The 13,154-nt window shown below is 43.3% G+C and overlaps 3 protein-coding genes across 5 annotated transcripts in view; 2 read left to right on the forward strand and 1 right to left on the reverse strand.

Annotated features, from left to right (window-relative positions):
* The first annotated feature begins 732 nt into the window (after positions 1-732).
* Positions 733-4,639, forward strand: LOC105565527. The gene is made up of 8 exons (XM_012018798.1): positions 733-1,661; positions 1,737-1,909; positions 2,167-2,276; positions 2,362-2,820; positions 3,031-3,091; positions 3,181-3,355; positions 3,424-3,586; positions 3,879-4,639. Exons 1-8 carry the CDS (start codon positions 1,356-1,358, stop codon positions 4,139-4,141), a joined length of 1,710 nt encoding a protein of 569 aa, XP_011874188.1. The 5' UTR covers positions 733-1,355; the 3' UTR covers positions 4,142-4,639.
* Positions 4,640-4,730: 91 nt separating this feature from the next.
* On the reverse strand, positions 4,731-7,419 carry LOC105565528 (G-box-binding factor). 2 transcript variants are annotated; one of them, XM_012018800.1, is made up of 6 exons: positions 7,242-7,419; positions 7,009-7,125; positions 6,605-6,670; positions 6,229-6,461; positions 5,490-5,638; positions 4,731-5,400 (listed from the first exon to the last, which is right to left on the reverse strand). In XM_012018800.1, the coding sequence occupies exons 2-6, from the start codon at positions 7,114-7,116 to the stop codon at positions 5,231-5,233; spliced, it is 726 nt and encodes a 241-aa protein (XP_011874190.1). In that variant the 5' UTR covers positions 7,117-7,125; positions 7,242-7,419; the 3' UTR covers positions 4,731-5,230. The 2 variants fall into 2 exon arrangements, with proteins under 2 accessions (XP_011874190.1, XP_011874191.1); XM_012018801.1 differs by lacking the exons at positions 7,009-7,125; positions 7,242-7,419 and adding an exon at positions 6,876-6,999.
* A 4,409-nt stretch (positions 7,420-11,828) lies between these two features.
* Positions 11,829-13,154, forward strand: part of LOC105565533 — a 71,228-nt gene continuing 69,902 nt past the window's right edge. For both annotated transcript variants that reach the window (XM_012018814.1, XM_012018813.1), the window contains exon 1: positions 11,829-12,114. In XM_012018814.1, coding sequence (XP_011874204.1) covers positions 12,055-12,114 — 60 coding nt within the window. In that variant the 5' untranslated portion in view covers positions 11,829-12,054. The remainder of the gene's footprint in view (positions 12,115-13,154) is intronic.

Below are 13,154 nucleotides of genomic sequence, written 5' to 3' on the forward strand. Positions count from 1 at the left end.
TTCGTACGAGACGACCGAGATTCTCGCAGGAAATGATCGCGTCACGACGAGCGACGCGAAGACACGCGACACATTCGCCTCGCTCGGCTGAGCCGAGCCAAATAACAGGCTGTTTTCGACCGAGGTGTTTACGGCGCTACGTCATTTCGTGGAACCCGGCGCTCGGCTTTCGACCGAGTTGTTTACGGCGCTCGGCGAAACAAGGTCACGCCGTACGCAGGGATCGTTCACGTGATTCACACGGCGACAGTTGAACGAGTCTGCTATGCCCGCGCCGTTTCGCATATCGTATTATTCTTTTTTTGATACGCGTTCGCGACAAGTACCCAGTGGGAAATGATTCATCGATCGATGTCGTAACGATATCGCTTCGACATCGACAACGTCAAATTGACGTCGATCGACATCGTTTCGACATCGATCAACCGGGTCAACGAATCATTTCCCACTGCAGGTACGGGAAGAAATCGCGATCGCTCTCTGCGAACAACTGGTGATCGATGAATCCCCGCGATTTGCCATCTATGCTCGGTTAGCCAGCAAGACGGATTCATACATACAAGAATCAAAGCGCCCGCGAACTTGAAATTATTTCTTTATTGCGATAATTACGGGCGATAATTGCTTCTTTAAACGATGCTTGTATTCGGATACATCTCGTATTAACGCAGTGAGTCTTTCGTCGCTTCGAGTATAATTTGTTGGCCGTTTCTACTTGACTTGTTCTTTACTTTTTATTTGTTTTCTCCGAGATTGAAGTTTACTACATTCATGAAAACGGACAGATAAGCTGCTTCCCCCGCCGAATGCAGCCGACCAATCAAATTGACTGGTGTTATTTCGATTGGTTGAATTCTTATTACATAATTCGTCGTCTGCTACAGGTTTACAGTGACATACGGCACCGCGATTCTTCCATCCACATTCTCGATTTATGAGAAAATTGTCTCATCCGATTATCTACATTTCCGAAAAAAATCGCTATCTATCAGCAGTTCGAAATCTCGCGACGATATCCGACGATATCCGCACGGCGACGAGTACGCATGCACCACTTCGGTAACCTCGATAACCTCGCGCGCGCGAGGAAAGTTTAATTAAATGGAAGCTTAATTTAATATTTTAATACAGCGTCAATTTAAAGGGAGAAAGCGAGTGAGAGGGAGAAGGAAAAAAAATGACGCCGATCTACAGGATTCGACGTTCCCCTCGACGGCGACGAGCTCCCCGTCCGTGAAAGATTAGAATTAGACTATCGATCGCGATACGGACGCGACAGCGCGCGCAACCCGGGCCTCGGAGACGCGGAGGCGCGCTGCTCACGCTGCCTCCAGTACGATGCGCAAGCGGGAACGATGTTGGACGGAACGCGGCGGGTCGTCGTGGCCCTAATCCTCGTCGTGTCGATCCTCCACCGTGCGCGCGGCGACGGCGGCGGCGCGATCAGGCCGAGCGAGAAGCGGCACGGCGGCGACAGGGCCAGCGACTATCAGATGTGCCTCGAGAGCTTCGACATCCACAAGGACAAGATCATCCGGACGCAGGACTCCCGCGACATGGGCGCCAAGTACCTGAACGTGCTGGACGTCGACTCCAGGCTGGACTGCCTCAAGTACTGCTGCGAGACCGAGCGGTGCGACGTGTTCATCTTCGAGGAGAAGGTAATATGAGTGACACGAGGGTAAAGGGCCACCGTCGGGGGCGACGTTTCATCTTGGTTGTCTCGCCTCTCGCAGAAGCCGAGCAGCTGCTACCTCTTCCAGTGCGGCCCGCTGCACGACTTCAAGTGCAAGTTCACGAGGCACGCCAATTATACCAGCGCCGTGCGCACCAGCTATCCCATACAGAATGTACAGGTGGAGGAGGAGGTCAGGATATCTCAGCAGGAGCACGAGTTAAAGTCCCTTAGGTACCCGCAATGCTTGCGCTACACGTAAGCTAGATAAGTTGCAGCTCAGGCCTCTGACTCAGGAGATTTAAAGAGATCTTTATTTTTAATAAATTGGTGCTAAAATAATTAAGGTTGTGGACTATTTTCTATCAGCTCACTCATTAGCGAAACATAGGGGGGTTTCTGAAAAATTGTAGCATAAGGGTGCTAAGATTGTAGAGCTAGCTCTGGGTGCGCACCTTAGATCTCTAGCGACTAACTTTCTCGTGCTTCAGGAAAAGCAACGAGATCACGTCGGATTACGGATTCACGGAAGCTCCCGTCAAGTCTGTAGTCACGCAAGTGTCAAAAGTAATACTGACTACGCCAGCGCCGGTCAAACCGGGTATGATGCTATTCCAAAACGTTAAGAATGCTCGAGTTATAAATAATCTACACAGATATTGATACAGGTCTCTCGTCAATTACAGCCTGCACCAGGAATCAGTACGAGTGCCGGTCATCCGGAGATTGCATAGCCATATATAATGTTTGCGACGGCATTCCGCAGTGCGCGGACGGCTCTGACGAGGCAGCGGACCTCGTCTGCCCCACGGAGAAGCCGACGGCTCCTCCAATGATACAGATGCCACGTCCGCCCGCCGATATCCTCCGATATCAGCAAATGATGGACCAGCGTAAGGTCCTTCCTCCGTTCTATCCCGGGCCGGAGATAAATCCTAAGACTTGGGACATACCTAGTCTGACCCATCAGATGTCGCAGCCGCAGAATATTCTGTATCCCGGCCAACCGGTAGAGATACCGCAGATGCATAAGAATTACGGATCGTCGGGATACCAGTGGGACTATCAGCCTCTGTATGAGCCAAACAAGGACCCCTACGTTCCTGCTAATACTATTCGCGAACAACATATGAATCCTTATGAACGTATGTAAAATATAATTAATAATAGAGTTAAATCGTGGACCGATTATGATATAAGTTAATGAGAAATAAGATCGCGTGTATTACACATTGTATAAAGCATTGAGCTACCTACGCTCTGCTCGGTCTTATTTCTTATTGATTTATAAAATAGAATTTCTTTGCCATGCATATTCGTCATGGGATTGTACGAGTGTGAAAATATGTTTCCAGAACAACCACATATATTTAATCACAAGGGCCCGAGCGTCATAGGAAACAATGAGGCGGATAGGTAATTTCAAGTATTATCCTTTTAATTATTGCGAATAATTGCTGGCAAGTAATTGGGCTCTAATTTTTGGTTCTATAATATGATGTTAGGGGACCGTTTATAGATGTCAAGCATTCATATTCCTCACATTTTCCATCGGCGAATAAAGCGGGTTGGCAAGAAAATCCCGTGCAATTTTCACCATCTATTGCACCGAATTCTCAAAATAAGCAGGCCAATGATGTGGAAAATGTTGCGATAATTACGACGACGCCCGCTTGTGATGTAAGTCAAGTCTCTCAGCGATTGAAGTTATTATAGAATTGTACAAATTACAAAAATTTCGTTAATAGACCTCGGAGGAACATAAAAACGAGGACAAGGAATCTGTGCAGAAGGAAGAAAAGGCCAACACATATCTGACGCATGTAAAGACGAGCAAGCAACAGATCACTGAGAAACCAACTTTATCTGCAAACGAGATTACCAAACATAATCGTGCAAAAGAGTTGAAAGGTAAATGCATTTACAAATTTGTTATATATTGAGAAAGGATCCAAAAACTGTATAATAATCTATTTTCGATAATATCGTATCCTAATGTCTTTTATTTATAAATGATATAGAAAAGTTAATTTTTGTTAATTTGCATACAAGTAGATCTATGCAATACTATATACATATATAAAACTTATGTCCCTTAAATCATCTTTTATTTCTGTCAATAATTATAATTCTTAAAGTTTTAAATCCTTCTCTATCATCTCGTATAATGCATTTAATTTTACCGTAACCTGGCTTTTTTCAGATCACAAAACAGTGATTGTAATCGAAGAGCATGCAAAAGCGCGCGAGAGAACTGACGTTATTGCGGAACATCTTCAAATAATTGAAAATGACGTTCTGAGGCCCAGAGGTGCCGTAGTGTCGTTGTCATTGGGTCTCATCGCGACCGCGATCACGGCTGCTTTAATTGTTTGCCGATTGCGAGTAGTAAAACGGCGTGGAAGAAGCGGGCACGGACCTTTTGCGCATGATGCCGATTACTTGGTTAATGGAATGTATTTATAAATGAATACGAATTGCTTGGTTAACTTTAGCGGCAATATCACTTAATGTATTTCTAGTCATTTTAAAGTATGTAATCATATTTTCTATACGTACCACTGTTGTATTTCCATGATTAAATTATTAAAATCTCTTTAAACGGATTCGTCATTCTCTAAAGAGAAAACTTTGTTATGCCACTATATGTGTATAACTATATATACATATAATTTATTCACTATATATGAAATTGCAAGTGTTGTACGATTACTGATAGCATTTTGATATAGAAATCTAAAACTCAATAAACCTATGAATTATTGTTAATTATTACTGATTTTTTTATATATACATATTACGTCATTCTATAAACGTTATATTTATTTTTATTATTCAAATACCTTATATGACGAAATTCTGCAAAAATGTTTCAGACTGCAATTATTTTTAATTGGTACATATGTTGGATAAAATTCTGTACGAACATTGTTATTGCACGAAAAATTTCACGCCTTGTTAAAAAATATTCACTAGAAAACAAAATATTTGTCTTAATATAAATATTTTGCAAATTGATAAGATTATCTTATGTTAATCAATAAACAAACTGATAAATGAACATTTTATTTATTAACAAAGCCCGAGATATTCTATAAATTATTCTCGTTTAAAAATAGTCTTCTGGTATATCAAAAAACTTAGTTTAGTAACGATAGAACATTACGACCATCTTTACACAATGATACGCAGTAAATACTTTCATCGTGAAACTAATCTCGTTGAGCATAAATAATCAGGAGGAATTTTACCCCTCAATTATTTCTGTAAATGTACAATATATGCTCAATTATAAAATCGCTTAAATCATATGTTGTCCATACGTGTATAACACTGATATAAAAAAAGTTCCCTCCTTTTTTTTATATTTATCTATTTCTTAGTTTTTAATTTATTCGAATAAGAATGAATCACACCAATTTTGCCTCATGCACACAGGATAAACAATAATGCATCAATAAAACATTCATAATGAAAATTCAACATTCTCTGCATGTCCCTTCGATCTCGCGCAATTCCTTTTAATCGTAGTTCATAGTAAATTTCGGTTCACCACTATGTACGCGAACTAGCTGCGTTTTGTTGGGCCCGAATAAATTCTGGGTAATCGATATAGCCGTCGTTATTACTGTCGTCCATGCTAAGTATCGGGTCTATCAATTGCACTAATTCCTCATCCTTGAACAATTTTTCGCCCTCTGCACCAGACTCCGAACTACCTTGTTCTACGGACACAATAGAAATATTTACAAATTCAGACTCGCACGAGAAAGGATGCAGAAAAAAGAGAGATAGATGATAGGTTTGTAGGTACCATGCCAATGTATAAGAGACTTGATCAGCTCACAACCGTCTAACTTATTGTTATTATCTGCATCGTGCATTTTGAAATAGTGAAACTGCAGCTCCTGATCCGTCATCTTGCTGGTATCTATTGGAACGTCAGCATGCTCAGCGATGTGACTAGTAGAAAGAAAGACGTACTATTATTGTATACATATAAAGCTGGGCATACATCTACGAAACGAACAGCGAACGTTTGACGTTATAATTCGGCAGATGTATACGCCGAAGCATGGTGTTTGTTCGTAGATGTATACCCAGCTTTAAGACAAACTACAGTAGATTCCGGATTATTCAAGTTAAGGTGGACCACAGCCACTTCAGATGATAAAAAACTCGAATAAACCAGAAAAAAATTTTAAAAACGTACAAACGTTACTTATTATATAAAAATAACGTATCTCTTACGCGTGACAAGAGGGGGAACAGTGTCAACAATAAAAGTGACGCAAAACGTGCTTCCAGGTCTCACTTAAAAATACAGTAAATTCATTTTCATGACTCCTTATATAAAAATATAAAAATGTTAATATTGCAATATTGAAGTTGATAATTAAAGAAATATTGGAAGATTGAAAATTTTGTTTTCAACAGTTAAAAAGCAATTGCCTCGAATATAGCCGGAAATCAGACGACTTGGACAACTGCGACTGTACATACTGTAGAAATAATTGAAGTTTTACATAAACCTGCTTGGAAATAATGCCTACTCTTTCTCATGAGCTATGTTGGCAGTGTTAAGTAACTGAGGTGGCCCGTGACCATGCCCATGTGGTTGCCCATGCGGTTGCCCGTGAGCTTGGTGACCAGGCATCTGTTGCTGCACAGGTACTTGCTGCTGCACAGGCACTTGCTGCTGCATGGGCACCTGCTGTTGCACAGGTACTTGCTGCATCGGTACTTGCTGCTGAACAGGAACCTGCTGCTGCGCCGGCACTTGATACTTGATTGCAGAATTTGATTGAGCCAGATATTAATCAAACCGAAACTCTAATGTTTATATATACTAAAGAAAATGGGCTAACAGCGACGTATATATATTGAACGGTGTTGCAGAGGACGATTGCACGGTCGAGATACACCTACCTGTTGCTGTGGCACTTGCTGCGGGTGTTGTGGCATTTGCTGCGCATGTTGCGGCACTTGCATGGGCTGAAACAAACAGACAATTGTAACGTAACGAACAATGGAGTACCATTCAGCGGCTGTTTACAGGTCAACTTTGTCGAATTCGTCAATGCGGGGATTTACGCCGGAACAATTCCGCCGTTTGGACGTCAACGCAATGAATAGACAACAGATCTGATGCTCGCCGATGATAAATAAACCGCGAGCGAACGGATTTTCCATCGCGTACCTGCAATGTATGGAAATGGAACCTGACGGTATCGTATCGGCCACGCTTCCAACTGACTTCCACGTCACACGCCGGGAAGCACCGCGGCTCAACCATATGTTCGCCGATACCGCTGGAAGAGGTGGCGAGTTACCTGCTGATAATGCTGAGGCGGCACGCCCGGCGGGACCCGTTGCGCCTGGACGAGGAGATATTTGCACCCGAACGACCCGATTATCAGCGCGCACAGCGTCCAATGCATCTTCGTTGCCTTGATCGGAAAGAAAACAACGTCACGTTAGCCGCGGACTTGTCCGGAAATTGTCGCCGAGCGCGCGGCGCCGGGCGCCGCCGGGCTCGTAAGCGGCGGAATCGTAGCGGACTCACCTCGTTTACGCTAGGAAATGTCCAGGTGGCTTGTCATCTGCGTGAATGTTTTCCTCATCAATCGCCACGAGCTTTCGAGCGGACCGCCGTTCGCGTGTCACGTCCAGAAAAAAACTGTGCGACGCGGGCACCACGCGAACTGACGTGGACAGATGCCGCGCGGTTTCGTTACGCCATTGAAAAGGCACGTAACGAAGATACGCTGAGCCGGAGAAAAGTCCGACAGTGCGAACAGGAACGGCGGACTTTTTGAATCTTGAGCACTTTGAGACAGGACGGCGTACAGTCTAGCCGTGCTTTCCAGCAAGCGACACAAGTCGACACAAATGTCGTTCTGTCTTTCTTCGCATTCAATGAATAATAAAGACAGAACGACACTTGTGTCGACTTGTGTCGCTTGCTGGAAAGCACGGTAGAGCTTTCGACTGGATACGTGTCTTATACCCGTTTCTGCCAACGCAGTTTAACTTTAATCTCGGTTCAACTTGCTTTGTATCTATTCTAGTTTTATGAATTGGAAAAGGACAAGAAGTAATTTAAGCTGAGATTAAAGTTAATCTGCATTGGTAGAAACGGGCATTAAGGCCATTCTACAATTGCGTAAACGTAGTTGTAGGGTTGTAGGAGTAGAAGTGGTAATAAGTGTTGTACAACAAAGTAATATACAATAGGGTAAGATACGTCGTAATTGAAGTAAATGATAACCAATCAGAGTACACTTTAGCGTTTGATGAGAGCGGTATAGACACGTGACAGAATTCTGATTGGTTAAGGCCTTCACGCATAAAATTCTGTAAGGACGTAAAACGTAAGGTTAAGAAAATCGACCAATCACAGTCGAGAACGTAAGGTAATAGCGCAAGCAGTAGCAAATCTGAAGCCTCGTCTACATAGAAGTCGTAAAGTCGTAGTCGTAAGAATAGTCGACTATGATTGGTCAATTCTTATGTGTCTGACGAAATTGACCAATCGCAGTCGATTATTCTTACGACTACGACTCTGCGACTCGCATTGTAGACCACGCATAAGCCTCCGCTACAATGATTCTCGGTTCTGTCTACAATGGTCGTAGTCGTAAGAATAATCGACTGCGATTGGTCAATTCTTATCGAGCGACTACGACTACGACCATTGTAGACAGAACCGAGAATCATTGTAGCGGAGGCTATAATCTGTTGATTTTCTTACACTTACGTTTTACGTCCTTACGGAATTTTATGTGTGAAGGCCTTTAGCTTTTACGTCGTACATCGTTGTAGTCGTGAAAGATCAAGTTCAGCCATCTTTTACAACAGCCTTTACAATCGGAAATGCTAGTTTAAAACTGTATTTTACAACACTGTACAACCGTTAACAATCACGTTTACGCAATTGTAGAATGGCCTTTACAACAGGGTTTACAATCGGAAATGCTAGTTTAAAACTGTGTTTTACAACACTGTACAACCGCTAACAACCACGTTTACGCATTTGTAGAATGGCCTTTAAGCGTAGCTTCAATGTGTCATAAATCAATATTTGTGCACATTTCTACCAGGATGCGGATTAACTTTAATCTCGGTTTAAATTACTTCTTATCTCTTTCCAATTCGTAAAACTAGAAAAAGATATAAAGAAAGCTTAACCGAGATTGAACTGCGTTGGTAGAAACAAGACGATCTTGAAATACGAACGGAATGAATACATAAAAATTACGTCGTTAAACTGTACTTGTTTTTGGAATCCGTAACGTTCGCCGCTTGTTTTTGTGCCAGCGCTCGTTTTTGTGCCGGCGCTTGTTTTTGTATCGGCGCGGGACAAGGTTGCCGCTCCGGTCATTCGCTTGGCGACGCGCGTGCCGGCGAGTTGTGTCGCGAGTCGCTCCGCATTATTAGAGGAAAGTCCTCTATCGCGAGACGGGATTCTAGTGCGCGGTAGATTTTCACGTCCACATTCAACCACAGATCTCTTTTCGCAACGATTACGCGGTCTGACAGTCAATTGTCCACTAGACAGAATTGTGATTTGACGCGATCTGAGAACTCGGAGGTAGAAGGCGAGCATCCGCGGGATACGCAGTGCCCAAAACCAGGATCGTGTAACACTTGGCTCTAAAGGCAATACTTACGGTTTACCGCTTCAATGCGACAAGCCGCGATTTCAAACGCCCCTCTGATACAACGCCAACGTTCCGGCGTACTCTTTCATCGAGCTTGGAATTTTCTGCGTGCGTTCAAACGCAGCGCCGGACAGGCTGCGCAACCAGTTGGCCCTGAAAGCGCAAGCCAGCCACGTTCCACCGCATCGCAGACGCTCGGTAAACGATTGGTAGCACTGGATACGCTCGCCGAGAACGTAAGTAATACGTGAATCGCCGGAGTGACTCGGGAGAAACCGCGATCGACAATTTATTAACAATACATCACTTGCACGAGGCTCGAGATCGGTGTCGCGCGGCTCCGTGCGTAATAACAATGTTTGGAATCGAGCGTGTGTTCTCCGAACGGCCGGCCCGCGTCTCCGTTAACGGCCGAAGCAACTCGCGTTGCGTCGCGTGACGTCACAGGTACGTTGGCGTTCAACTGTTTGGGAAGACGCGAACGCGAAAGTTGGGAGCGACGCGACGTTTACGTCGGGAGGCGTCGCAGCGCGTTCGATTGGTGAGTGCAGTGCAATTCTTCAAGTCAATTCTCTAACGGCCCGTCGGTCGCGTCGCGTATATTCGACGTCGCAATTAGCCCCCCGAGGCGCGCGCGCGCGATCGGCGGCGCGAGAGTAGTCGGCGCCGCGAGCGTGTACGATCGTGTTTTTCGGCACCGCGTGTCCCGCGGGTGCTCGCCTTCTACCTCAGAGTTCTCAGATCGCGTTGATCTCGTAGGCGCGCGACGCGATACCGACAGACAGGGACGGTAGCTGCTCGGAGTTAGCAACCCGCTTTACGAATCGTGTCCGCCATTTTAACAGTCGTAGCGTCGTCCGCGTAAACGTCGTAGTAAGCTCGCGCCGTTTGTTCGTCGCGTCGCGGAGCGATTTTCGCCGGGAGTGTCGCACAAAGTGCCGCGCGGTGCGTCTTTGCGATTGGCGATCGTCGTTCGCATTCCATCGCGAGTGGATCTTGCAAGATACGAGCGTCGTAAAAATCAAAAACGGCGGGCGACTCGTGGTTTGATGACCGTCGTCGGGAGTGCTGTACAAAATGTGCGACCTCGTGTGCGACTTTGTGCCTCGATTGGTGGCCAAGGTAATTAGTGACGTGTACAAGTGATTAGCGAAGTTTGCGTGCCAAGGAGTGCAACGCAAAGGATCTGAGAGGAGGAGGCGGCCCGGGGGGCATCCGGCGCCGGTGGAACAACCACGGGTGAGTCTTGTTTGATTTTTACGAAATGGTTCATCGCCGCGCCGCGACGCGACGCGGCTATGGTGATATTAAACGTGTCTGGCTATTTCGAGACTTTTCAAGCATTCAATATGAAATATTTGTAATATTTGAAGCACATCCCGGCGTTACATTTATCGCACGACAAATGTAATATTAGCCTGATGCGGAATCTACAGTGCGAGTCTCAGAGTCGTAAAGGTCTGGTCCAAGTTCTAGCATCGTCGACACAGGCCTTTAAAGCCTTGTGTCCACGATCCAAGAACTTGGTTCAAGTTCTAGTTTCGAGAAATGTGTAGCCAATCAACCTGCAGCTATTCCATAAAAGCTGCAAGGTGATTGGCTACGCATTTCTCGGAACTAGAACTTGGACACAGTTCTTGGATCGTGGACACAAGGCTTAAGAATAGTTGACTACTTTAGTTCTACGACTACGACTCTGAGATTCGTATTGTAGATCCCGCATAAGGGTGGTTTACATTCGCCGTGCGACAAACTTTTTAAGCGTACTGGGTACCCACACGGTTGGAAAATTTGTGTTTTTTTGTTAAACAAAATGCCGGTTAAAATTTTTGTGTTAAATGTTTAACACATTCGTGTGTTAATTTAACATATTGCTCTTGTGTTAATTGACCTGAAATGTAGAATTATTAAAATAACTGAAAAGAAATGTTGAAACAACACAATGTGTACTTATTTTTTAATCTGACACAATACATATCTTCTATATTATTAGTAACAAAATTTATCTGTTAAAATTTACAGAATAAAATGTTGACTTAATTTTATATAAGTGAGAGTGATTTCGAAGCGTCATTTGACATCTGTAAAATATAAAAATTACATTTTTAAAAATTCATTTTGTCATTTAAAATATGTTAATTTTGCACAAAATTTATTTCAAATTATTTTGAGATTTGCATTTATTTCGTGTTAAAATATTAACAGAGCATTAGTGTGATCATTTAACATATCCATATTATGTTAAATTAACAGAAAAATTTGTGTGGACCGTTTGGAACATGTGATGATATCTGTTAAATTTAACGCAGATTTTTCAACTGTGTACCTATCATGGAAATGCTCGGAATTATTCCGTTTTCCCTAGAAAACACAATAGGAATCTAGGAAATAATTCAACAATTTCGAACATTTCTGATTTATAAAATATAGCTATAAAATATAAAATATAAAATTTTTAGAACCTCGACAACTTTTCTATCTCAGTTAATCAACTATATGCTTAGAAAATGTGTCGTACGACAAATGCAATATTAAATTAATTGGATGATACATTTATCAAATTTTGTAACTTATGGCCTATAGACTGATTCTTGGAAATATCGTTTAAGCTCTTTGTATAAATATCTGCGTAAACGATGCTTAGATTAAAGGATTAAACATGCGCGATGATTATCTTTTGCAATATTACGTATTTGGGACACTATTTTAACTCGAATGTATCTTTGTATTACAGATGAATGCAGTTTCGACTCCACTGTTGCGGCATCAGTATCGGTGAGTCTGATCTTTAAATAAACCATACTTTACGTTTCTCAACTTTCTCTGCTGCTTACTTTACGAAGTCGATCAGTTTCTCCTCCCGCGAAGAGTCTATTAATTAAAAAATGGACTTAAATCGAAAAATGCGTTTACATACCGAAACTGTGAATTTGGATTTCACTCACGTACGAGGCTGGCATGTCTAACCAGTGCTGGTCTTGTTTCACTCCCGCGTCTTCCTCGGTCTCATCCGCGTTTTTTCGCGCGGTTCGCGGTTCGCGGTTCGCCGGGAGGCAAGTGCTCCCAGAGTTCGACTTTACCCAAGTCCCAGTTAATTTCCGCGCGGCTGCATATTCACCCAATAATTCTGGTCGTTCTAAATATTCTCGACTCCCAGATACAACGAATTCGTTTCCTCGTCGGTGGGGTCGTAAGACATTCCGGAGGAAGGTTCGATGAAAATTGGTTCGGCGATTTCCCAATTTTTCTTATGCCTCTATCCTCCGGCAGGAGGAGGAACCACCCATGCGTGTACTCGGTGACCGAAATACTTATCTAGTCGTGGGCGCTCCACAACTCCTAAGATTATAAGACTGAATGAACGATCGCGATTCGAAGACGAGTCGAAATTTTGGCCCTATGTTGAACCTTTAGAATATCGAGATTTGTTAAGAGCACAAAAGTGGCTTTCGCGGCAGTCTAGACTGTCTATGCCTGTGAAGTTGGCATACCATTTCCCAGCAGATCAAAAATAAAATGGAGTTCTTATCGCATGCAGTCGAGTTCTATAGTTCCTGATACTTTTTAATAATAGTTCTGGCGATTTAAACCAAAAAACAGTCGATCGAAAAAATGATCTGCTAACTTCCCGTAGCAGATCATTTTCTAGCAGATCAAAAATAAAAGAGAGTTCTTGCCGCATGCAGTCGAGTTCTATAGTTCCTGATACTTTTTAATAATAGTTCTGGCGATTTTATACAAAAAACAGCCGATAGAAAAAAAAGATGTATTTATCATAACACTAAGACGCTGACGGATTTTCGATAGTTCTACGA

The sequence above is a fragment of the Vollenhovia emeryi genome, unplaced genomic scaffold, assembly GCF_000949405.1.
Source record: "Vollenhovia emeryi isolate VEMERY1.0 unplaced genomic scaffold, V.emery_V1.0 DF939151.1, whole genome shotgun sequence".
Lineage (NCBI taxonomy): Eukaryota > Metazoa > Arthropoda > Insecta > Hymenoptera > Formicidae > Vollenhovia > Vollenhovia emeryi.